This window comes from Staurois parvus, unplaced genomic scaffold, assembly GCF_062004578.1.
Source record: "Staurois parvus isolate SC_StPar_1 unplaced genomic scaffold, SC_StPar_1.0 ptg000086l, whole genome shotgun sequence".
Lineage (NCBI taxonomy): Eukaryota > Metazoa > Chordata > Amphibia > Anura > Ranidae > Staurois > Staurois parvus.
Window position 1 is genome coordinate 10,675,575 of NW_028317882.1, and position 23,776 is coordinate 10,699,350.

The window sequence follows — 23,776 nt, forward strand, 5'->3', positions numbered from 1 at the left end:
TTTATTGATGTCTGTGTCTCCATTGGGGACAATCACCCCTCTCTTTGTACTGGTGGACATGGTAACTAGGAATTTAGGGGAAATCCAATTAGAGTTGTCCCAAGAACAAGAGATAAGGGGAAGCCTTCCAATTGGAACACCTGTTACTGGAACAATTGTCTAAAGCAGACAATAGATGAGTCATTTTTTAAATTCAAGCAGCAGGTTGAATGAAAAAAAAATGACTTGATTTCCCAGTCCACATATTCGAGGTGGATGGGAGAATCGTCCCAGCTGTGTCATTGTATTCTGACAGAAGGAAGGCTTACTGCTGCGGCAAAAGTCCAACAGGGCAGTTGTACAGACGTCAAATGGAAGCATTTTGATTCATGTATTGCCATCTCAAGAGCAAAATTCCACTATCTTAGGGAGATTTCAACTTACTGTTGCATCTCTGGTACAGGAAGTGAAATTTCTCCAATGGTATGCAGACAGCAAAAAACAAAGAAAAAAACAAACTTGCAGAGCTATTAACCCTACCCAACTCTATCTAAAAACAGGAAAAAAAGTTTTTGCTATACATACAGTATACTTTAAAGTGATTCTAAAGATAAAAATGTTTTTACCTTAATGCATTCCTTTCATTAAGTTAAAAAATGTTTTATGTCTTTCTGTCCTCCCCCCTCCCCCCTCCCTGTGTGAAGGGGAAGAGAGGGGAGAAGAGATCAGCACTGTGCATGGCTGAATCTCCTCTCCCTTCTCTTCCGCTTCACACAGGGACTCGAGCAGCAGCCAAATGCAGTGAGTTCTCTCGTGCACAGTAAGGGGTTAATATATTTTTCACAGTATATACAGATTGCTTTTAGCTTTAGCAGAAATGGCCTTTCTTTAACTTTCTGTTAATAGCTTTAACAGAAAAGCCTGGAGTGTGAAATGATTGCCCAGCAGCTGCACAGACCATCCAGTGAATCCTCACATCACAGAAACAAGGCACCTGGGTAAACATACTTTTTATTGCTTACCTTCTCTCTGCTTTTTGGGGTCTTCTCGGGTGCTTCACTGCAAAGCTATCCCCTCACTTACGATCTGTCCCCCATCCTTCTGGTGGATCAGATGACAGTGGGATGGAACCAGACAGGCGGTACATTTCCATCTGACTGCCCCATGGACTGACCCCCACACCACACATCCGCCCCCGCCCCCATCCCTGCTGTGACAGCTTGCGGGGGAGCTTCTCCTCCCTGCTAGCTGTCACAAAATGAAAAACTGTTGTTATGAGGTAAAGCATCCTCCTTTAAGGAGATGTATCTGTGTGATTGTAATTATGCTGAGATTATCACTCGGGTATTAATTTCTGATATGGTATTGACAATTTATTTAAAAACATAGATATATTATTATTATACAAGATTTATTATACAGGATTTATATAGCGCCAACAGTTTGCTCAGTGCTTTACAATATAACGGGAGACAATACAGCAACAATACAGTTCAATACAAAAGAGTTAGGAAGGCCCTGCTCCTTGGAGCTTACAATCTAAGAGGGAGGGGCTAGTGGTACAAAAGGTAGTAACTGTGGGGGATGGACTGGTAGGAGGAGTAGAAGATTCCATTATTAGCTGAGGGCAGGATAGGCTTCCCTGAAGAGATTGGTTTTCAGAGATCACCTAAAAGTGAGCAGAGTAGGCGATAGTCTGATAAATTGGGGTAGAGAGTTCCAGAGGATCGGGGAAGCTCTGGAGAAGTCCTGAAGACTAGCATGAGAGGAGGAGACAAGGGAGCTAGAGAGCAGGAGGTCGTGCAAGGAGCGGAGAGTACGGTTTGGGTGATACTTGCAGACAAGATTGGTGATGTAATTTGGGGCAGAGTTATAAATGGCTTTATATGTTATTGTTAATGTTTTGAATTTTATCCGTTGGGCAATGGGAAGCCAGTGGAGGGATTGGCAGAGAGCGGTGGCAGATATGGAACAGCTGGTAAGGTGGATGAGTCTGGCAGCAGCATTCATGATAGACTGAAGACGGGATAGTCTGCGATGAGGTAGGCCAGTGAGGAGGGAGTTACAATAGTCAAGGCGAGAGATTACAAGGGAGTGAATAAGTTGCTTAGTAGTTTCGGAGGTTAATAACGGGCGTATCTTGGAGATGTTGTGGAGGTGAAGTCTACAAGATTTGGACAGTGATTGGATTTGGGGCTGAAAAGACAGCTGGGAGTCTAGGATTACACCTAGTACCCTGGCATGAGGGGAGGGACTGATGTTTGTGTTATTGATCTTGATGGAGAAGTCAGGGGAGGGGGCACGGGCTGGGGGGAATACTAAAAGCTCAGTTTTGGAAAGCTTGAGGAAGTGGAGTGACATCCATGCTGATAAGTCACTTAGTAGGTTAGTAATGCAAGAGGAGACTGAAGGGGTGAGGTGAGGAGTAGAAAGATAGATTTGTGTGTCATCAGCATAGAGATGGTACTTAAAGCCATGGGAGTTTAACAAGTGATCAAGGGAGGAGGTGTAGATGGAGAAGAGTAGGGGTCCAAGGACAGAACCTTGAGTGACCCTACAGAAAGAGGGAGTGAAGAATAGGAGCCAGAGTTATAGGTAATGCTGAAGGAGCGCTGCGATAGGTAGGAGGAGAACCAGAAGAGATGAGTCTCGGAGGCCAAGAGAGTGGACTTTTTTGAGGAGGAGGGGATGGTCAACAGTATCAAAAGCCACGGAGAGGTCAAGTAGTAAGAGTACAGAGTAGTGGCCATTGGTTTTAGCAGTTAGTAGATCATTAGTGAGTTTTAGTAGGGCAGTTTCAGTGGAGTGTAGTGAGTGAAAGCCAGACTGTGATAGGTTTATACAACTTTTGGGTCTATAGGAAATGGAATACAAGTGATTAGGAAAAATCTGTAAAAAGGGGTTATTTTAGATTAAGATGAGGTGGAGCCTGGAAGGATGGGATAAATGAGAACTTGTCTTTCTACAAAAAGGAAATCTGAAGGTCTGATAAAAACTTGATGTATGGTCTCTGCAGGGCTTTTTTTCTCAGAGAAAAGGTGCAAGAACTCAACCCCCCCCCCCCCCCAGGTCATGCCTGTTCCCGTCCCCCAGGACCGCCCCTTGTCACCACCCCTACATACCTCCTACCACCACCCTTTTAGAGAACAGGGAACCAAGTATAATTTGGGGGCTATACAAGTATGGTGTTTGTACGGAATTTGTTAATAAAAAGCAATGTAAGAGAATGTGGAAAACATTAGAAATCCATCATGTAACAAAGTAAGCTCAGAGGCACTTCGAGCCCATATCCAGCAAGAGACAGTCCCCATATCCAGCAAGAGACAGCCCCAATATCCAGCAAGAAACAGACCCCATATCTAGCAAGAGACAGCTCCCACATCCACCAAGAGACATTCGCAATATCCATCAAGAGACAGTCCCCAATATCCAGCAAAAGACAGCCCCAATATCCAGCAAGAGACAGCCCCAATATCCAGCAAGAGACAGACCCCAAAGTACAGTGGTAGCCTTAAGAGAAAACTGGAATTTACAGGTATCTCTGTACAAGCACACTGTATTGGTATTATACATTATGGTGTGACATCAGGAAAATATATAAGACGAAAACTAAAGTGTTTGTTGTGTTCTCTAGCTAAAACTAACTAAAGAGCAAACAAAGAGAAGTTATAATTTTTTTTAGGAAAAGGGTGTCTTCTTAGAGCATGAAGCTAGGGGTCTTACAAAAGAAAATTGTAAAGTAGTAAGTCATTGTAAAATGTTTTATGTGAGCTGGAGTCAGTAATCAAAGGTCAGATATATCAAAGCAGTAGCTGTATGTACGGTGCTACTAGACAAAGCTACTGACATTATTTTGGACTGTGATTTAATGGTCCCACACACAGTCCCCTTTGGGTTAAAGTCTTGGAAAGTGTTAAAAATGACACATCTTGAAATGTTTACTAAATTAATAAAAACCATTGAAATACAAAATGAAAAAAAAGACTATATCTTTTCCCACCTATTTATCACAAAGTCTCTTTTCGTAGAGTTTTAACCTTTTAAGAAAAAAAGATCCAGTAATTGATGTAATTGCACAGATACTTTCAGAGTCTTATATGAAATATCTACATTTCAGGTGGTAATTACTACATACCTCTATGGTGTTTCCATAACATTCCTCAGGCCCATGCTGGCATTCATATTCCCACTTTCCTGAAACATTTTTTTCCTGACAAAAAAGGAAAAACATAACTCTACAAAACAAATACATTGTTAGGCAATGGAAATTAACATATAATGGGGCATGAGTGAAATCAAGTTGCAATCCTAGCAAACCCATAAGCTGTAAATATTTTGCATGCATATATACAGGCAGATTTGTCCCTATCCCTAGTGTGTGCAGCAGTGGATACAAGGACTGCTGCATATGTGTGCGGTATATACTGTCAATAGGCACAGGCTCTGTTTAACCACTTATACCCCCTTCCTACCCAGGCCAATTTTCAGCTTTCAGCGCTGTCGCATTTTGAATGACAATTACGTGGTCATGCAACATTGTACCCATATGAAATTTTTATAATTATTTTCACACACATAGATCTTTCTTTTGGTGATATTTAATCGCCACTGGGTGTTTTATTTTTTGCACTATAAAAAAAAAAATAGCAAAAAAAAAAAAAAGTTTTTCTTTGTTTCTATTATAAAATGTAATTTTTATCCTTCACTGATGTACGTTGATGAGGCTGCACTGATAGGCAGTGATGAGGTGGCATGGATAGGCAGCACTGATGGGCACAGACAGGCTGCACTGATGAGGTGGCACTGGTGGGCATTGATGAGGAGGCATTGATGATGCTGCACTAATATGCAGCAATGATGAGCACTGATAGGCGGCACTGATGGACACTGATAGGCAGCACTGATGGGTGGTGTTGACTGGTGGCATTGACTGACAGCACTGATTGATGGAACTGACTGGCAGCACTGCTGGGCACTGATGGGCAGCACTGCTGGGTGCAACTGCTGGGCAGCACTAATGGATGGCACTGGTGTGAGGCACTGCTCATCAGGGCACTGTGTCATTTGCCGGTTATTGGTAGTACTGTCCTCAGCCGATAACTGGCAACTGTATTTACATTGTGATCTGCTGTGTCATTGGGCACAGATAATCACATGGTAAAAGGCTGTTTTGATTGACCTTTTACCTCATCATGTGATCAGCTGTGTCCGCAGAACACAGCGATCATGGAGAGAGCCGGGTGCGCGCGGCAGGGCACGTTCTGGGAGGACGTCATATGACCCACTCCCAGAACCGGACAACCGCACTGTAGCCATCATTCAGCTATAGAGCGGTTGGCAAAGGGCTAATCATCCCCACTGTAAGGGCCTTTTCACACTAGAATGCCACATGGGAGAGCTGCATTCCCATGTGGCTTCCCACACCGCATTCCGATTGCGATCTGCTGTGGGTGTCAGTTCAAAGTTAAATACATCCCAAATGCGAGTTGGCCGCACCAGATCGCATGGTACAAAAGTATCGTCCAATGCGGTTGTCATGCGTTTCAAGAAATAGTACATGCATTACTTTTGGTGTGGTGCGATTTCAGCTCATTTAAGATGAATAGGGATGAAATGGCACTGCACAGAACTGCATGTGAATCGCACAGGAACCGCACAACGTTCACATGCGGTTCCTAGTGCGAATGAGCCCTAACTGTTATACTCAATCTTACCACAGCCACCATTTGCCACAGCATGTATTAAACTTATTTCTGTCTTCTATAACAGGGTGCCACTGGTCTTTAATCTTAGTCTTGCTCACATTCTGTCATACAGTTTTGACTTTTTAACTCTAAAGCCAGGCAGACTACCCTTATGGCTATTGGTAAAGTTTACATATTGTTTATACTGTTATAGATTGAAATGAGCCTTGAGATAGGAAGAGGAACATTACACATTGACCTGAATTACATACAGTTGCAAGAAAAAGTATGTGAACCCCTTGGGATTACGTGGAGTTTTGCATGAATTGGGCATAAAATGTGCTCTGAACGTCATCTAAGTCACAACAATAGAAGAACACTGTCTGCTGAACATAATACTACACAAACATTACATGTTGCCATGGTTTAATTGCACATAACATGTAAACATTCACAGTGCAGGGAGGAAAAAGTATGTGAACCTTTGGACTTAATAACTGGTTGACCCTCCTTTGGCAGCAATAACCTCAACCAAACGTTTCCTGTAGTTGCAGATCAGACCTGCACAACGATCTGGAGTAATTTTGGACCACTCCTCTTCACAAAACTGTTTCAGTGTAGCAATATTCTTGGGATGTCTGGTGTGAATCACTCTCTTAAGGTCATGCCACAGCATTTCAATCGGGTTGAGGTCAGGACTCTGACTGGGCCACTCCAGAAGGCGTATTCTGTGCTGTTGCAGCCATTGTTTTGTTGAATTACTTGTATGCTTTGGGTCATTGTCCTGTTGCCTCACCCATCCTCTGCAGAGCTTCAGTTGGCGGACAGATGGTCGTACGTTTTCCTGCAAAATGTCTTGATAAACTCTGGAATTCATTTTCCCATCAATGACAACAATCCATCCAGGCCCTGAGGCAGCAAAGCAGCCCCAAACCATGATGCTCCCTCCGCCATGTTTTACAATGGGGATGAGGTTTTGATGTTGGTGTGCTGTGCCTTTTTTTCTCCACACATAGTGTTGTGTGTTCTTCCCAAACAACTCAATCTTGGTTTCATCTGTCCACAGTATATTTTGCCAGTAGTGCTGTGGAACATCCAGGTGCTCTTTTGCATACTTCAAACGTACTGCAATATTCTTTTTGGACAGCAATGGCTTCCTCCGTGGTGTCCTCCCATGTACTCCATTCTTGTTTAATGTTTTCCTTATTGTAGATGTGTCAACAAAAATGTTAGCATGTGCCAGAGATTTCTGTAGGTCTTTAGCTGACACTCTGGGATTCTTCTTTACCTCATGCAGCATTCTGCGCTGTGCTCTTGCAGTCATTTTTACAGGACGACCACGCCTAGGGAGAGTAGCAACAGTGCTAAACTTTCTCCATTTGTAGACAGTCTGTCTTACCGTGGATACATGAACATCAAGGCTTTTGGAGATACTTTTGTAACCCTTTCCAGCTTCATGCAAGTCAGCAATTCTTGATCGTAGGCCTTCTGATAGCTCTTTTCTGCGAGGCATGGTTCACATCAGACAGTGCTTCTTGAAACCAGTAAACACAAAACAGGTGTGTGTTTTTTAAGGGCAGGACAGGTGTCAGCAACACATCCAATATCATCACACTGATTGGAGTCAAAGTTGGCTCGCTCCTGGCTCCAATTATCTCTGGGAGAAGTCATTAAGCTAGGGCTTCACATACTTTTTCCTCCGTGCACTGTGAATGTTTACATGTTATGTGCAATTAAACCATGGCAACATCTAATGTTTGTGTAGTATTATGTTCAGCAGACTGTGTTCTTCTATTGTTGTGACTTAGATGCCGTTCAGAGCACATTTTATGCCCAATTCATGCAAAACTCCACGTAATCCCAAGGGGTTCACATACTTTTTCTTGCAACTGTAGGTTATGTAAACTGTAGGTGGACCCTATATACTCCCATATGATTGCATCGTATATCCTTCCTCCTTACGATTAATGTATTCTTCACATGCTTTCATGCTTTCTGTACTTTCTTGCAAAATTGTTCATTTGTAATTAGAAGATAACCACAAAAATGATGCTGATACACTGTTTTAAAGACTTATCATCAGACACCGTGTTGGAATGTTTTGCAAGATGAGTCAACAGAAAAGTGATATTTCAGTCTTGAGTGAGCATGGTTGAGTAAAGCACTTGCTCAATTTACGTATCTTGTGGTGACTTTAGGGAAGAGATATCTTTATATACCTTTAAAGATGTTAAAAAATACATTCTGCTTTTAGTGCTTGGAGGAGTAAACGTTAAGAGCTCTTTCCCACTGGTGGCTGCTGCAGCCACGGCAATCTTGACTCCAACTGCAAAGTTTGACAGGCGAACTCGCCCATTGAGATCAACAGAGCCACACCGCAACTGTGAGCCAAATGCTTGGCTGGCAGTTGTGGTGTGATTCCACAAGGTAAAATTGCCATTCTGCAATTTAAAAAATGTAAAAGCGCTGCACCGCAGATTACTTCTCAAAGGACAGTAAAAAGGTCTGAAAAGTACTGCACCGCAGGTTACTTCTCAGAGGACAGTAAAAAGGTTTAAAAAGCGCTGCACCTCTACTCCGTCAGCTCAAGTTTCTATTCGTGGACATAAATCAGTCCCTTTTTTGATAGAACGAGGAACTAGACAGGGATGTCCTCTTTCTCCGTTGCTCTTTGCGTTGGATGGAACCTCTTGCGATTGCTATTCGCGCTGATTCCACTATATCGGGTGTTACCTGTGGTCAAAGGGTTCATAAATGCGCCCTATTTGCCGACGATGTTCTTATGTACATATCTAATCCTCGCACGTCTCTGCCTGGTTTATTCCATCTGTTTCATCGGTTTTCTGAGGCCTCCGGTCTTACGCTCAACTCCTCAAAAACTGTTGCTTTAAATATCTCGTTACCCGATTCAGAGGTTCGCTACTGCCGGGAAAACTTTGATTTTCAGTGGGCCCCTGATTCTCTCCCCTATCTGGGGATTCTCCTTACGAAATCTTTATCGACGCTATACCAGGCCAACTATCTCCCGCTTTTCAAACGACTTAAAAATGACTTATTAGCCTGGCAGGATCTTTCACTTTCCTGGTTTGGTAGAATTAATTCTATTAAAATGACCTTCCTACCTAGATTATTATACTATTTCAGGACGTTACCAATTCTGATTCCCAAACGAGAACTAGTCTTATTACAGGCTGCAGTCTCCAGATTTGTATGGAGGGGAAGGCGCCCTAGGCTGAACAAATCTACCTTGTTTTCTCTGAAGAGGCATGGCGGTTTGGGACTCCCTAATCTTTTCGCATACTTTCAGGCGGCCCAAATAGCACAACTATCTTGTACTACGGCCAGGGGGTATGTACCCCAATGGGTTGGGATTGAGGCTCTTTCGTGCCGTCCATATGCTCTTGGTACTCTTATGTTGCTTCCCAGTAGATTGCGCCCTCCTATTTTGTGTCCTACTCTATCCTATTCATTGTCAGTGTGGGATAGATGGCGAGCTTGTAAACCATTCTTCTCTCCGCATACCCCGTTGGCTCCGGTGTTTGGTAATCCTGAGTTTGCCCTGGGTTTATCTTTCGCGAGGTTCCAATGGTGGATTAATAAGGGGTTGCTACATATTGGGGATTACTTGGATGGGGTTCGCCCTCGGTCTCTTCATTATTTTGTGAATTTTTGTGGGATACCTCGTGGAGAGATATTTCGTTATTATCAACTTCACTCTTTTATTGATAGCAAACTTAGACTACTCGCAGAACCCTGTGCGCTTACTTCCCTTGAGGTCTCCTGTGGGGCAAGTGGGATGATGCGAGGTCGCTTGTCCATTGTTTATGCTTTGTTGGTTGATCCCCTAACTAAATTATCTTACATGATTCTCTGGGAACGGGATTTAAATAGGTCATTAGATTTGGATACCTGGCGGACTGCGGCCCATGCCCTATCGAAGATTTTGATTAACACTGATCTTGTTGAATCTAACTACAAAACGCTACTTCGATGGTATTTGGTTCCTGCTCGCCTAGCCATAATGTATCCTTCTGTTTCATCTGGCTGTTTCCGACGCTGTGGTCCAGAGGGTACCATGTTCCACGTCTGGTGGAAATGTCCAGTCGTGAGTAGATTCTGGATTCGCATATTTAATTTTCTTTCCTCAGTAACAGGAATTAATATCCATAGATCACCGGAAGTGGCCTTGTTTAATATACTACCCTCTGATGTTCCCAAAAAATCGATTAAATTAATTTTATATATCATATTGGCAGCTCGCATTACCATAGCTAGGAGTTGGAAACAATCCTTGATCCCACTGGAAAGAGTGAAACAAAAACTCAACTGGATAATGGTTAATGATAAACTGACGAGTATCGTCACTGATGATGTGTCTAGATTTGAGAGGACTTGGGATCCTTGGATTAAATATATTACTGTATCGTGAGTGTCTGGCAGCTGACCCCCCCCCCCTTTCTTATATATATTTTTTTTTTATCTTTCTTTCACTTAAGAGTACTTTCCTTTTCGTCTCTCTCTTCCTCTTTTTTTCTACTATTTGTTGAAACATTTTTTTTTCTTTCTGTTATTTTTGGTTCATTTTGGTTTAATTTTTGTTTATTGCTCTATGAAACCTGTATGTTTTGATGGCTTTGACATTTTTTATGTGAATTGTAATGCTATTATCTGCTAATCTTTTTATGTACCTACCAGTGTTATGATTATGATTCTACATCTTGTTCCACCATGCGGGTGGGCCCTTTTTTTTTTCTCTTGTATTGTTTGCCATCTTGATTTACGCTTTAATATGCTTGTTTCTCAATAAAAATATTGAAACATAAAAAGCGCTGCACCGCAGATTACTTCTCAGAGGACAGTAAAAAGGTTTAAAAAGCGTTGCACCGCAGATTACTTCTCAGAGGACAGTAAAAAGGTTTAAAAAGCGCTGCACCGCAGATTACTTCTCAGAGGACAGTAAAAAGGTTTGATTAGCACTGCACCGCAGATTACTTCTCAGAGGACACTAAAAAGGTTTGAATAGCACTGCACCGCAGATTACTTCGCAGAGGACAGTAAAAGGGTTTGAAAAGCGCTGCACCGCAGATTACTTTTCAGAGGACAGTAAAAAGGTTTAAAAAGCGCTGCACCGCAGATTACTTCTCAGAGGACAGTAAAAAGGTTTGAAAAGCGCTGCACCGCAAATTACTTCTCAGAGGACAGTAAAAAGGTTTGAAAAGCGCTGCACCGCAGATTACTTCTCAGAGGACAGTAAAAAGGTTTAAAAAGCGCTGCACCGCAGATTACTTCTCAGAGGACAGTAAAAGGGTTTGAAAAGCGCTGCACCGCAGATTACTTCTCAGAGGACAGTAAAAAGGTTTAAAAAGCGCTGCACCGCAGATTACTTCTCAGAGGACAGTAAAAAGGTTTAAAAAGCGCTGCACCGCAGATTACTTCTCAGAGGACAGTAAAAAGGTTTGAAAAGCGCTGCACCGCAGATTACTTCTCAGAGGACAGTAAAAGGGTTTGAAAAGCGCTGCACCGCAGTTTACTTCTCAGAGGACAGTAAAAAGGTTTAAAAAGCGCTGCACCGCAGATTACTTTTCAGAGGACAGTAAAAAGGTTTAGAAAGCGCTGCACCGCAGATTACTTTTCAGAGGACAGTAAAAAGGTTTAAAAAGCGCTGCACCACAGATTACTTCTCAGAGGACAGTAAAAAGGTTTGAAAAGCGCTGCAGCGCAGATTACTTCTCAGAGGACAGTAAAAAGGTTTAAAAAGCGCTGCAGCGCAGATTACTTCTCAGAGGACAGTAAAAAGGTTTGAATAGCGCTGCACCACAGATTATTTCTCAGAGGACAGTAAAAAGGTTTAAAAAGCGCTGCAGCGCAGATTACTTCTCAGAGGACAGTAAAAAGGTTTGAATAGCGCTGCACCACAGATTATTTCTCAGAGGACAGTAAAAAGGTTTGAATAGCGCTGCACCACAGATTATTTCTCAGAGGACAGTAAAAAGGTTTGAATAGCGCTGCACCGCAGATTACTTCTCAGAGCACAGTAAGCATTACCACCTGTCTGAAAGTCATAAAAATATTAAGATGTGCTCATGAATATTAAGGTGAGTTCAGCAGAAAACTGTGGCACACTATCTGACCTATTCTTCCCACATTTAAATTAGCCAGTCTGTTAAATGTAAATGTAGACTCATACCTGTGCATTCCCGAAAGGCACCAGTGTAACATTCATAATGTCAGGTAACATTAGAAATGTGGGGTACAGCTGAAGAGCAATAAAGCTCCGGCAGCCCCCACAAAGACTCTCATAATAAAGTTCCAAATTCACTTTTTCGTCATTGGTCTTTTTGACGTCTTTATGGTTATAGTAATCCAGACACTGCTCCTCCACCTGAATATAAAACACAATAATTACATTAGATAGTAACATTTCTATATTCATAGGATCCAAGTGTTGCACACTGATGTTTTTATATACCATGATATATGGGTGAACAGTTCTTAACACAGTATTATTATTATTATTTGTGCGCCCTCCAGAGGATTTACCCCCTTTCCTGACCAAGCCATTTTTTGCGATACAGCCCAGTGTTATTTTAACTGAAAATTGAGCGGTCATACAACGCTGCACCCAAATGAAATTTAAGTCCTTTTTTCCCCAAAAATAGAGCTTTCTTTTGGTGGTATTTGATCACCTGTGTGGATTTTATTTTTTGCAATATAAACAAAAAAAGACCGACAATTTTGAGAAAAAAAAACAATATTTTTGACTTTTTGTTATTAAACATGTCCAGTAAAAAAAATTAAAAGAATCAAATTTCATCACATTTAGGCCAAAAGGTATTCTGCTAAATGTCTAAAAAAAAAACCAATGCATGTAAATTAACCACTTGCCCTCCAGAGGATTTACCCCCTGTCCTGACCAGGCCATTTTTTTGTGTTACGGCACTGCGTTAATTTAACTGACAATTGCACTGTCATGCAACGCTGCACCCAAATTAAATTTACATCCTTTTTTGCAGAGCCATCCAAAGCAGTGTGCAGGAGCTGACAGGAGAGAGATCTGTGCTGTTTATACACAGGTCTCTCCCCCATCAGTAATACACAGCGATCACCGGGTCCTGGCGGGGAATCACTGGCCAGAACCCAGTGATTGATAGCTAAGGCCGTGAATGGCAGCGTGGCCCCTACCCAGAACTGCAAAATCACGTGTATATATACGTGATTTTGTGCACCCGTGCTGCCCTGCAGAGCTCCCCCTCATTTAATAAGTTGTGGGGCAACTGCACTTGAAGAGTGCAAATGCACTTTCTAAAGTACTCTGTCTAATTGCCTTTAGTAAATCCATCCCCCAGATCTCACCGTTCAATTAAATTTAAACACCACCTCTTCTCCTGTCTTTCAAAAACACTCTGGCACATGAATATGGTCACCAATATGAATGATTTTACCTTCATACTTTTATTTCCCTGGCAACATGTGGAATGCATCCTTCAAAATTATAAATCAGCTAGCATAGAGAAAAGAAATACTGAAGCCGTCACAATATTTTAATGTATAACAAACCACAGTCCTTAAAAAAAGGTACTTTTCTCAGAACCTATCCAGAAATAAATAGTCCTCCCCAGTTCTGTGTATCAATATAGCTCTGGATAAACTGTGGGTAAAGAATTCTGTATATGGAGGTTTTCTATTCCTATGTATTTATTTTTTGTATTGGTTGAACTAGGTGTCTTTCTTCAACCTGACCAATTATGTAACTATGTAAGTACTTCCTTCACATCCGTATCTTCCAATAGTTCAACAGATTATATAGCCATCTGAATAACCTTGGTGACTGGTAATAAACACAACATGATGATATAATTCCTGGCTTTACACTTCCTGGTTTATTCAGAATTGGAATGTGTCCACCTATATACATAAATCATCCAGCCAAGAGAACATGGTGAGGAGCGCCTGATATGGCTGGTCACATTGATGCGTTTCATCCACTTAGGATGAACAGAAAGGTCCTCCTCCTCCATTTGTAGATTAGCTTTCATTGATGGAAGCTACAACAAGGCTGCTATGAATGGAGGAGGGGGTGGAAAGGGTAGGCATAGTTGGCACCCATGACAGATTCAGCCTGTATTAACCCCACAAACCTGAAAGTATAAGACTATGGGTGTATGAGGTTGGGAGGTGTAGTGGACTTTGGATTTCAATTAATCAAGCAGCCAGCAGCACAAGCACCATTTCTCATTAATTATAAATTTTGTGCCAATTTAAAAAACAATAGCTAAATTTAGGGTTTAAATCACCTATTGCATAAATGCAGTATTGTTAGTACTGAAGAACCTATTGTTAGCCAGCATCAGGGGGTTAAAGAAGTTATAAAGATAGTTTCCTAAAACTGTACTTCAATTGTCCGGCAAATGCTAAACAAACTAGGGTAATAATCATGAAGGTCCCTGAAGCTCATATAAATGCTCATATATTGTAATAATTCCTGTGTTGTAAGCTGATGCAGCAAAAGTTAACATTATTCTTGTGAAACCTAAAAGAGATGAATCATAAAACACATGATAGGGAATTTACAGTGAATATATTTGGGATAAGGACAAAGCTTGCCTGAGATATTACGCTATCTTTGTTTAATCATACATAACCACCCTTATTTTACTTTGACAGTGAGCTAGTCTTTAATAAAAGGTTATACCTTCAGTTTCACTACTGTTTTACAAAGTGTTCTTTTTTTTTTTTTACAAAAAAGCTAATTCTATAATAATTATTAGAGATGAGCGAAGAAATGAAAAATTCGATTCGACTGATTCGGCGAATTCGTGGACAATATTCGATTCGAGTCGAATAAATTCGCTGTGAATTTAACTTAAAAAAGGGTGTTTCTAGGCTTCAGAGAGACTTAATATTAGTGCAGAACACTGTACCTTTAATTTAAATGCCCTTGGAGTCTGCTGGGGAAGAGAAATAATACTGTCTGTCAGTATGACATGCAGATGAGTGCCGTCGATCTTAGAATCACTGCACACTTCACTCCTTTGGCCAGTCACGGGGCCAAAACCAGCGTTTGGAGCCACAGTGTGGCGGTGGAGGCAGCAGCAATGGGAGGCCATACAGCAACCTATGACAAAATGGAAACCAGCAGGAGCGTGAGGAGACCTGAAAGTGGCACATGGCAGAGTGGGAGCAATGGGAGGCGGTACAGGGACCCAGGTCACACTATGGGCCCAGCAGCAGCGTGACCAGGCGGTACGGGGGCCCATGGCCGATATGGGGCTTGGTGGCACCTATGGAAGGCCTGTAATCTGCCAGCAACCTATGACAAAATGGACAACCGCAGGAGTGTGAGGAGATTTCAAAGTGGCACATGGCAGAGTGGAAGCAATGGGAGGCCGTACAGGGACCCAGGTCACACTGTGGGACCAGCATCAGCGTGAACAGGCGGTACGGGGGCCCATGGCCGATTTGACCTCATTCATCCCATAGTCCTGCCGACTCACGAATAGCGTGGCCTCCTCAAAGGGCCTGAGCAAGCGCAGGTGTCACACATGAGCTGCCAATGGCTGACATCTAAGTTACACAGGGAGTACCTTTATCCGCTTTTAACATCAGGAAATCTGTGATGGCCTTTAGCTGTTCGTAAAGGCGGTCTAACATATGTAGGGTTGAATTCCACCTTGTTGCAACGTCACAGCATGAGGAGTCGGTACGGGGGCCCATGGCAGATTACATGTCTGGCAGCAGCTATGTGAGGCCCGTAATCTGCCTGCACCCTATGTCAAAAAATTTAACACACCAGCAGTGTGAAGAGACCTGAAAGTGGCACATGGCAGCAGAGTGTGGCGATGGAGACAGCAGCAATGGGAGGCCGTACAGGGACCCATGACAGACTCTAGACTTGGCAGCAGCATGAGGAGGCGGTATATAGGGGCCCATGGCAGATTAGGGGCCTGGCAGCAGCTATGTGAGGCCCGTAATCTGCCTGCACCCTATGTCAAAAAATTAAACACACCAGCAGTGTGAAGAGACCTGAAAGTGGCACATGGCAGCAGAGTGTGGCGATGGAGACAGCAGCAATGGGAGGCCGTACAGGGACCCATGAGAGACTCTGGACCTAGCAGCAGCATGAGGAGGCGGTATATAGGGGCCTATGGCAGATTAGGGGCCTGGCAGCAGCTATAGGAGGCCCGTAATCTGCCAGCACCCTATGTCAAAAAATTAAACACACCAGCAGTGTGAGGAGACCTGAAAGTGGCACATGTTTGAGGCATGATTCATGGCGGATTTAGTCAGTTGTGTCAGGAACTGGTGGTTTGAAATCCAGACTAATCCACGCCTGATTCATTTTCACAAACGTGAGTCTCTCCACACTTTGGGTGGACAGTCGTGTCCTCCGCGGAGTTACAATACCTCCTGCCGCACTAAACACGCGCTCCGATGCCACGCTACTGGCCGGGCATGACAGCCTTTCAAGGGCAAATTCAGCTAGTTGGGGCCAAAGGTCAAGTTTCGTTGCCCAGTAGTCAAGGGGATTGTCTACCTCGGTTGGCAGGGTGCTGTCCAAGTAGGCCCAAGCCTGTTGTTTGAGCTCCTGCTCCAGGTCCACCTGATGCTGCTGCTGCTGCTGCGGCTGGTTAGTAGTTTCCTCACTGCGCTGGTGAAGAAAGCTACTCATCATCGACTGCAGACTGAGGCAGCCGCTGCTGGTGGAGCTGCCACTGCTCCTACCACCCCACCCCTCCCCTGCTGCCATGCCAGCGGAACGCGAGCGCACAGGGCCCACAGTGTCTGAGGATGGACGTTGGCGCACAAAGGCAGAGACCAACTGACTACATAGGTGGTTTTTATAGTACGTAATTTTGGCCTCCCTCTCAGCAGGTGTGAAAAAGGCCACCATTTTGGACCGGTAGCGAGGGTCCAACAAGGTGGACAGCCAAAAGTCATCCCTCTGTCTGATGGTTATTATTCGGCTGTCGCTACGCAAGCAACCGAGCATGCTATGGGCCATTTGTGCCAAGGAATGCGAGGGACTCCTTGCCTCCATCTCCACAGCATACTGCCACGGTGCGTCTGGGTCCTCTGTCTCCTCCTCCTCCTCCTCTACCAGATGCTCCTGCTCCTCCACTCCTGTCCGCTGAGTGGAAAAACCACCCATTTCACTCAATAATTCCTGAGCACAAATGTCCTCCTCTACCTCCTCCTCTTCTTCCTGTCCTGCCCCCACAGGGGTCATGTGGCGTTGAGATCTGTGCGCCACGTCTACCGCACCCTGACCAGCCATTGTTAACAGCATTTGTTCCAGGACGTGCAACAGAGGAATGACGTCGTTCATCCCATAGTCCTGCCGACTCACGAATAGCGTGGCCTCCTCAAAGGGCCTGAGCAAGCGGCAGGTGTCACGCATGAGCTGCCAATGGCTGACATCTAAGTTACACAGGGGAGTACCTTTATCCGCTTGTAACATCAGGAAATCGGTGATGGCCTTTCGCTGCTCGTAAAGGCGGTCTAACATGTGTAGGGTTGAATTCCACCTTGTTGCAACGTCGCAGATCAGGCAATGCTGTGGAATTCCGTTCTGCCGCTGCAGCTCAATGAGGGTGTTCTTTGCGGTGTAGGAATGGCTGAAATGCATGCACAGTTTACGTGACATTTTAAGGATGTCTTGCAGTGGGATGGTGGATTTTAGGAACCGCTTGACAACCAGATTGAACACGTGAGCCATGCATGGCGCATGGCACAACCTTCCTTGACGCAGAGCAGACACCATGTTCTTTCCGTTGTCAGTCAACATGGTTCCGATTTTTAGTTTGCGCGGAGACAGCCATCTGTCGATTTCTCTGTTCATTACACTCAGCAGTTCCTCCCCTGTGTGACTACGTTCGCCAAGGCATACCAGGTGCAGCACAGCGTGACACCGTTGCGCCCTGCACATGTGATATGCCGGTCGGGTAATGGGACTTGGCACGGGGGTGGCGGCTGAGGACACGGCGGAAAAAGAGGTGGTAGAGGCGGACATGCTTGCTGGACCAAGGACGTGCAAACGTGGAGGCAAAAGCGTCGTGACCTGTCCAAGTTGCTGGTGCGGCTGTGCCGGCACCACGTTCACCCAGTGGGCCGTAAATGACATGTACTGTCCCTGACCGTAGTTACAGCTCCACACGTCGGCGCTGCCGTGCACTTTGGCAGAGACCGACATGCTCAAAGACTGGCCCACCATCTCTTCTACATGTGAATGCAGGGCTGGCACTGCCTTTTGGGCAAAGAAATGACGGCTTGGCACTCTCCACCGCGGCGCGGCACAAGCCATCATTTCTCGGAAAGGTGCTGAGTCCACCAGTTGGAAAGGGAGGGACTGCAGCACCAGCAACTTGGACAGGAGGACGTTCAGCTTTTGCACCGTCGGGTGCGTGCTCGCAAACTGTTGTCTCTTGGATACGGATTCCAAGAAAGACTGTTGACGGAATCCGAGAAGAGGAGTAGCAGGAGAAGGAGCATCTGAACGAGCGGAAGATGCCAATGAGCGACAACTCCCCTCAGCAGAGGTGTTGGAGCCTTGACTGGCTGATAGAGGGCGATTGACGACGTCGGGTGACGGAGCAAGTAACGGAGCGGGTGATGGAGCGGGGGCTGGGGCAGGCAGAACCGCCGTATGTTTATCACGGTTTTCCCAGGCCACCGAATGGTGACGCTGCATATGCTGACGCAACGCTGTAGTCCCAACATGGGCCCCCTGGCCACGCTTGCATTTCTGGCCACATAGTCGACATACGGCTACGTTTACTTCCTCGGGCGGCTTGAGGAAAAATTGCCACACCACCGAGTAGGAAACTTTGCCCCCGCTACTCTTCACTGGCTGACTGCTACTTCCTCCGTGCGCAACGGCACCACTACTGGCCGTGGTGGTAGGCTGCAGTGGAGCTGGTGCTCTACTCCGTGGACGTTTGGCTCCACTGACACTGATGCGACCCTGCTGCTGTCTCCTGGGCAACCCACCGACTGTTTTGCTCGCTGCCAAGCTGCCACCCTCTTCTCCTGATGATGCGGAAGAAATTGCCTGATGACGACGAGGCTGCCAAGTGCGATCAACCTCCTCATCATCAAGTAGGGTCTCCGCCTCACTACTAGCCCCCTCGGCTGCGTCTGGGTCAGGAGACAGACCTGTCTCTAGACCGGCTACCGAGCCACTCTCCTCGCCAGTACTTGTTCGCTTGGCTGCTGAAAAGGCCGATGTCTCCCCCCGTTCCTGACCGCCCTCTGTTAGCTCTTCCTCACTGTACAGTGGGGCTGAGCCCACAGCATGCGATACTTCGCTTGGTGAGGGAACAGCAAAGGACAGGGGCAGGTAGAGGACACGTGATTTCAGTGGGCTTGGTCCCGGGCCATGCCAACTAACGGTTGTGTCTGACGTACCCACCGACCGTTGGCTGTAGGTGTCAGAGGTGACCTGGGAAGAGGAAGACGACCGAGCCAACCAATCAATGACGGCAGGGTTGTCGGTGGAGACACGACCGCTGGATGACACCGGGAGCACTGGCCTCTGGCTGCGAATACTGCTGCCTCGACCCCTTCCTCTGCTGCCACGTCTGCTCGCTCCTAAAACATTGCCTCCTCTGCCACTCCTCTGCATGTTGTCTGACATACTATTTAATTCAACGATTAGGTGTCCCTGAGTAACAATTCTCTGGCACTCAGTAACAATTCTGTCTGTCCCTGAGTATGAATTCTGTGGCCCTGAGTAACAATTATGTGTCTGTGCGAGTAACAATTCTGTGTCTGTGCGAGTAACAATTCTGTGTCTGTGCAAGTAACAATTTTGTGTCTGTGCGAGTAACAATTCTCTGGCACTCAGTAACAATTCTGTCTGTCCCTGAGTAACAATTCTCTGGCACTCAGTAACAATTCTGTCTGTCCCTGAGTATGAATTCTGTGGCCCTGAGTAACAATTCTGTGTCTGTGCGAGTAACAATTCTGTGTCTGTGCAAGTAACAATTTTGTGTCTGTGCGAGTAACAATTCTCTGGCACTCAGTAACAATTCTGTCTGTCCCTGAGTAACAATTCTCTGGCACTCAGTAACAATTCTGTCTGTCCCTGAGTATGAATTCTGTGGCCCTGAGTAACAATTCTGTGTCTGTGCGAGTAACAATTCTGTGTCTGTGCAAGTAACAATTTTGTGTCTGTGCGAGTAACAATTCTCTGGCACTCAGTAACAATTCTGTCTGTCCCTGAGTAACAATTCTCTGACACTCAGTAACAATTCTGTCTGTCCCTGAGTAACAATTCTCTGGCACTCAGTAACAATTCTGTCTATCCCTGAGTATGAATTCTGTGGCCCTGAGTAACAATTCTGTGTCTGTGCGAGTAACAATTCTGTGTCTGTGCAAGTAACAATTTTGTGTCTGTGCGAGTAACAATTCTCTGGCACTCAGTAACAATTCTGTCTGTCCCTGAGTAACAATTCTCTGGCACTCAGTAACAATTCTGTCTGTCCCTGAGTAACAATTCTCTGGCACTCAGTAACAATTCTGTCTGTCCCTGAGTATGAATTCTGTGGCCCTGAGTAACAATTCTGTGTCTGTGCGAGTAACAATTCTGTGTCTGTGCAAGTAACAATTTTGTGTCTGTGCGAGTAACAATTCTCTGGCACTCAGTAACAATTCTGTCTGTCCCTGAGTAACAATTCTCTGGCACTCAGTAACAATTCTGTCTGTCCCTGAGTAACAATTCTCTGGCACTCAGTAACAATTCTGTCTATCCCTGAGTATGAATTCTGTGGCCCTGAGTAACAATTCTGTGTCTGTGCGAGTAACAATTCTGTGTCTGTGCAAGTAACAATTTTGTGTCTGTGCGAGTAACAATTCTCTGGCACTCAGTAACAATTCTGTCTGTCCCTGAGTAACAATTCTCTGGCACTCAGTAACAATTCTGTCTGTCCCTGAGTAACAATTCTCTGGCACTCAGTAACAATTCTGTCTATCCCTGAGTATGAATTCTGTGGCCCTGAGTAACAATTCTGTGTCTGTGCGAGTAACAATTCTGTGTCTGTGCAAGTAACAATTTTGTGTCTGTGCGAGTAACAATTCTCTGGCACTCAGTAACAATTCTGTCTGTCCCTGAGTAACAATTCTCTGGCACTCAGTAACAATTCTGTCTGTCCCTGAGTAACAATTCTCTGGCACTCAGTAACAATTCTGTCTGTCCCTGAGTAACAATTCTCTGGCACTCAGTAACAATTCTGTCTGTCCCTGAGTAACAATTCTCTGGCACTCAGTAACAATTCTGTCTGTCCCTGAGTATGAATTCTGTGGCCCTGAGTAACAATTCTGTGTCTGTGCGAGTAACAATTCTGTGTCTGTGCAAGTAACAATTTTGTGTCTGTGCGAGTAACAAATCTCTGGCACTCAGTAACAATTCTGTCTGTCCCTGAGTAACAATTCTCTGGCACTCAGTAACAATTCTGTCTGTCCCTGAGTAACAATTCTCTGGCACTCAGTAACAATTCTGTCTGTCCCTGAGTATGAATTCTGTGGCCCTGAGTAACAATTCTGTGTCTGTGCGAGTAACAATTCTGTGTCTGTGCAAGTAACAATTTTGTGTCTGTGCGAGTAACAATTCTCTGGCACTCAGTAACAATTCTGTCTGTCCCTGAGTAACAATTCTCTGGCACTCAGTAACAATTCTGTCTGTCCCTGAGTAACAATTCTCTGGCACTCAGTAACAATTCTGTCTATCCCTGAGTATGAATTCTGTGGCCCTGAGTAACAATTCTGTGTCTGTGCGAGTAACAATTCTGTGTCTGTGCAAGTAACAATTTTGTGTCTGTGCGAGTAACAATTCTCTGGCACTCAGTAACAATTCTGTCTGTCCCTGAGTAACAATTCTCTGGCACTCAGTAACAATTCTGTCTGTCCCTGAGTAACAATTCTCTGGCACTCAGTAACAATTCTGTCTGTCCCTGAGTATGAATTCTGTGGCCCTGAGTAACAATTCTGTGTCTGTGCGAGTAACAATTCTGTGTCTGTGCAAGTAACAATTTTGTGTCTGTGCGAGTAACAATTCTCTGGCACTCAGTAACAATTCTGTCTGTCCCTGAGTAACAATTCTCTGGCACTCAGTAACAATTCTGTCTGTCCCTGAGTAACAATTCTCTGGCACTCAGTAACAATTCTGTCTGTCCCTGAGTATGAATTTTGTGGCCCTGAGTAACAATTCTGTGTCTGTGCGAGTAACAATTCTGTGTCTGTGCAAGTAACAATTTTGTGTCTGTGCGAGTAACAATTCTCTGGCACTCAGTAACAATTCTGTCTGTCCCTGAGTAACAATTCTCTGGCACTCAGTAACAATTCTGTCTGTCCCTGAGTAACAATTCTCTGGCACTCAGTAACAATTCTGTCTGTCCCTGAGTAACAATTCTCTGGCACTCAGTAACAATTCTGTCTGTCCCTGAGTAACAATTCTCTGGCACTCAGTAACAATTCTGTCTGTCCCTGAGTAACAATTCTCTGGCACTCAGTAACAATTCTGTCTGTCCCTGAGTAACAATTCTCTGGCACTCAGTAACAATTCTGTCTGTCCCTGAGTAACAATTCTCTGGCACTCAGTAACAATTCTGTCTGTCCCTGAGTAACAATTCTCTGGCACTCAGTAACAATTCTGTCTGTCCCTGAGTAACAATTCTGTCTGTCCCTGAGAATGAATTCTGTGTCCCTGAGTAACAATTCTCTGGCACTCAGTAACAATTCTGTCTGTCCCTGAGTAACAATTCTCTGGCACTCAGTAACAATTCTGTCTGTCCCTGAGTAAAAATTCTGTGGCCCTAATAACGTTTCTGTGGCCCTAAGTAACAATTCTCTGGCACTGAGTAACAATTCTGTCTGTCCCTGAGTATGAATTCTGTGGCCCTAACTAGCGTTTCTTTGTCCCTAAATAACGATTCTGTGGCCCTCATTAACAAGTCTGTGTCCCTGAGTAATGGTTCTCTGTCCCTAAGTAACTTCTCTCTGTCCCCAATTCTCGTTTCTGTGGCCCTAACTCTGTCCCTGTCCCTAGTACAGAGCGGTCTGCCTCTGTTCAATGACTGCAGGCAAATGAAGATTTCCAAAATGGCCGCTATATATACCTCGACCATTACACAGTGCTGGCTGGCTGGCTGCTGATTGGCTGATGCGATCACATGTTGTTGAGGAATGCATTATGGGGCAGCGCGCCTTGTCTGCGCGCCTTCCCCGACATCCCCGCTCCGTCGCCGCACATGTCAGCCGCCATTTTCGGAAAAATTTCGATTCGCGCGTCCGAATTAGGCTGTTTTTCGGATTCGGCACGAATCGAAATTTTTCCGATATTCGACTCGAATTCCACTTCGGATACTTCGATTCGCTCATCTCTAATAATTATATACAATATAAAAAGATAATTGTATATCAAGGTTTCCCAAGTGGGGTTCTGGGAGGTTCCTCAGGGTTCCACCACTGTCCACCAATGGAGTGGATTCAAATCTGCTGCAATGGTGCCGTTACTGTTTGGGCACCTGATTCTGACCTTCACAGTACCTTCTCAGCCAACCCTTGGAGTTCTGGCATTCGAGTCACTGGATGACGTAGAGCTGCTTTGGCCTCTTAATTAAGCAACAATTCCACTGAACCCCAATACAAATATGTTACTGAATAACATTTTCCACTGAACACGAATGCAACCATGTGTAACTATGTTATTGAATTATAGCATTTTATGAATAACCTATTTCATATTTCTTCTGCAAATATGTGCAATAATAATCAATTATGTATCAATAACATATTTCTTGCTAAACACCAATGCAAATATGTTATTTAATAACATTTATTGAATAACATATTTCCCACTGAACACCAATGCAAACACTTTACTCCCACACTCAACACAAGTGTAAATATATTGCTTCCAATGAATGCCAATGGAATATGTCTTCAATCAAAAACCAATGTGAATGACGTTATTCCTTTGAATAAACACCAGCGTAAAGGGTAATTTTTTGCTTCCGGATGCAGATAAGGGGAACTTTCCAGCTAGTATTAAAAGAGAAGTATGGTGAACTTTCCAGCTAATATTAAAAGAGCAGTATGGTGTTTTTTGTTTTGTTTTT

General features: G+C 44.5%; 1 protein-coding gene across 1 annotated transcript in view; it reads right to left on the reverse strand.

The window, feature by feature from the left end:
* Nucleotides 1-23,776, reverse strand: part of IFI30 (IFI30 lysosomal thiol reductase) — a 48,121-nt gene that overhangs the window by 14,160 nt on the left and 10,185 nt on the right. Inside the window, exons 2-3 of the mRNA XM_089670044.1 lie at nt 11,851-12,045; nt 4,115-4,189 (exon numbers count right to left, since the gene is read on the reverse strand). Of these exons, the coding sequence (XP_089526170.1) occupies nt 4,115-4,189; nt 11,851-12,045 (270 nt within the window). The remainder of the gene's footprint in view (nt 1-4,114; nt 4,190-11,850; nt 12,046-23,776) is intronic.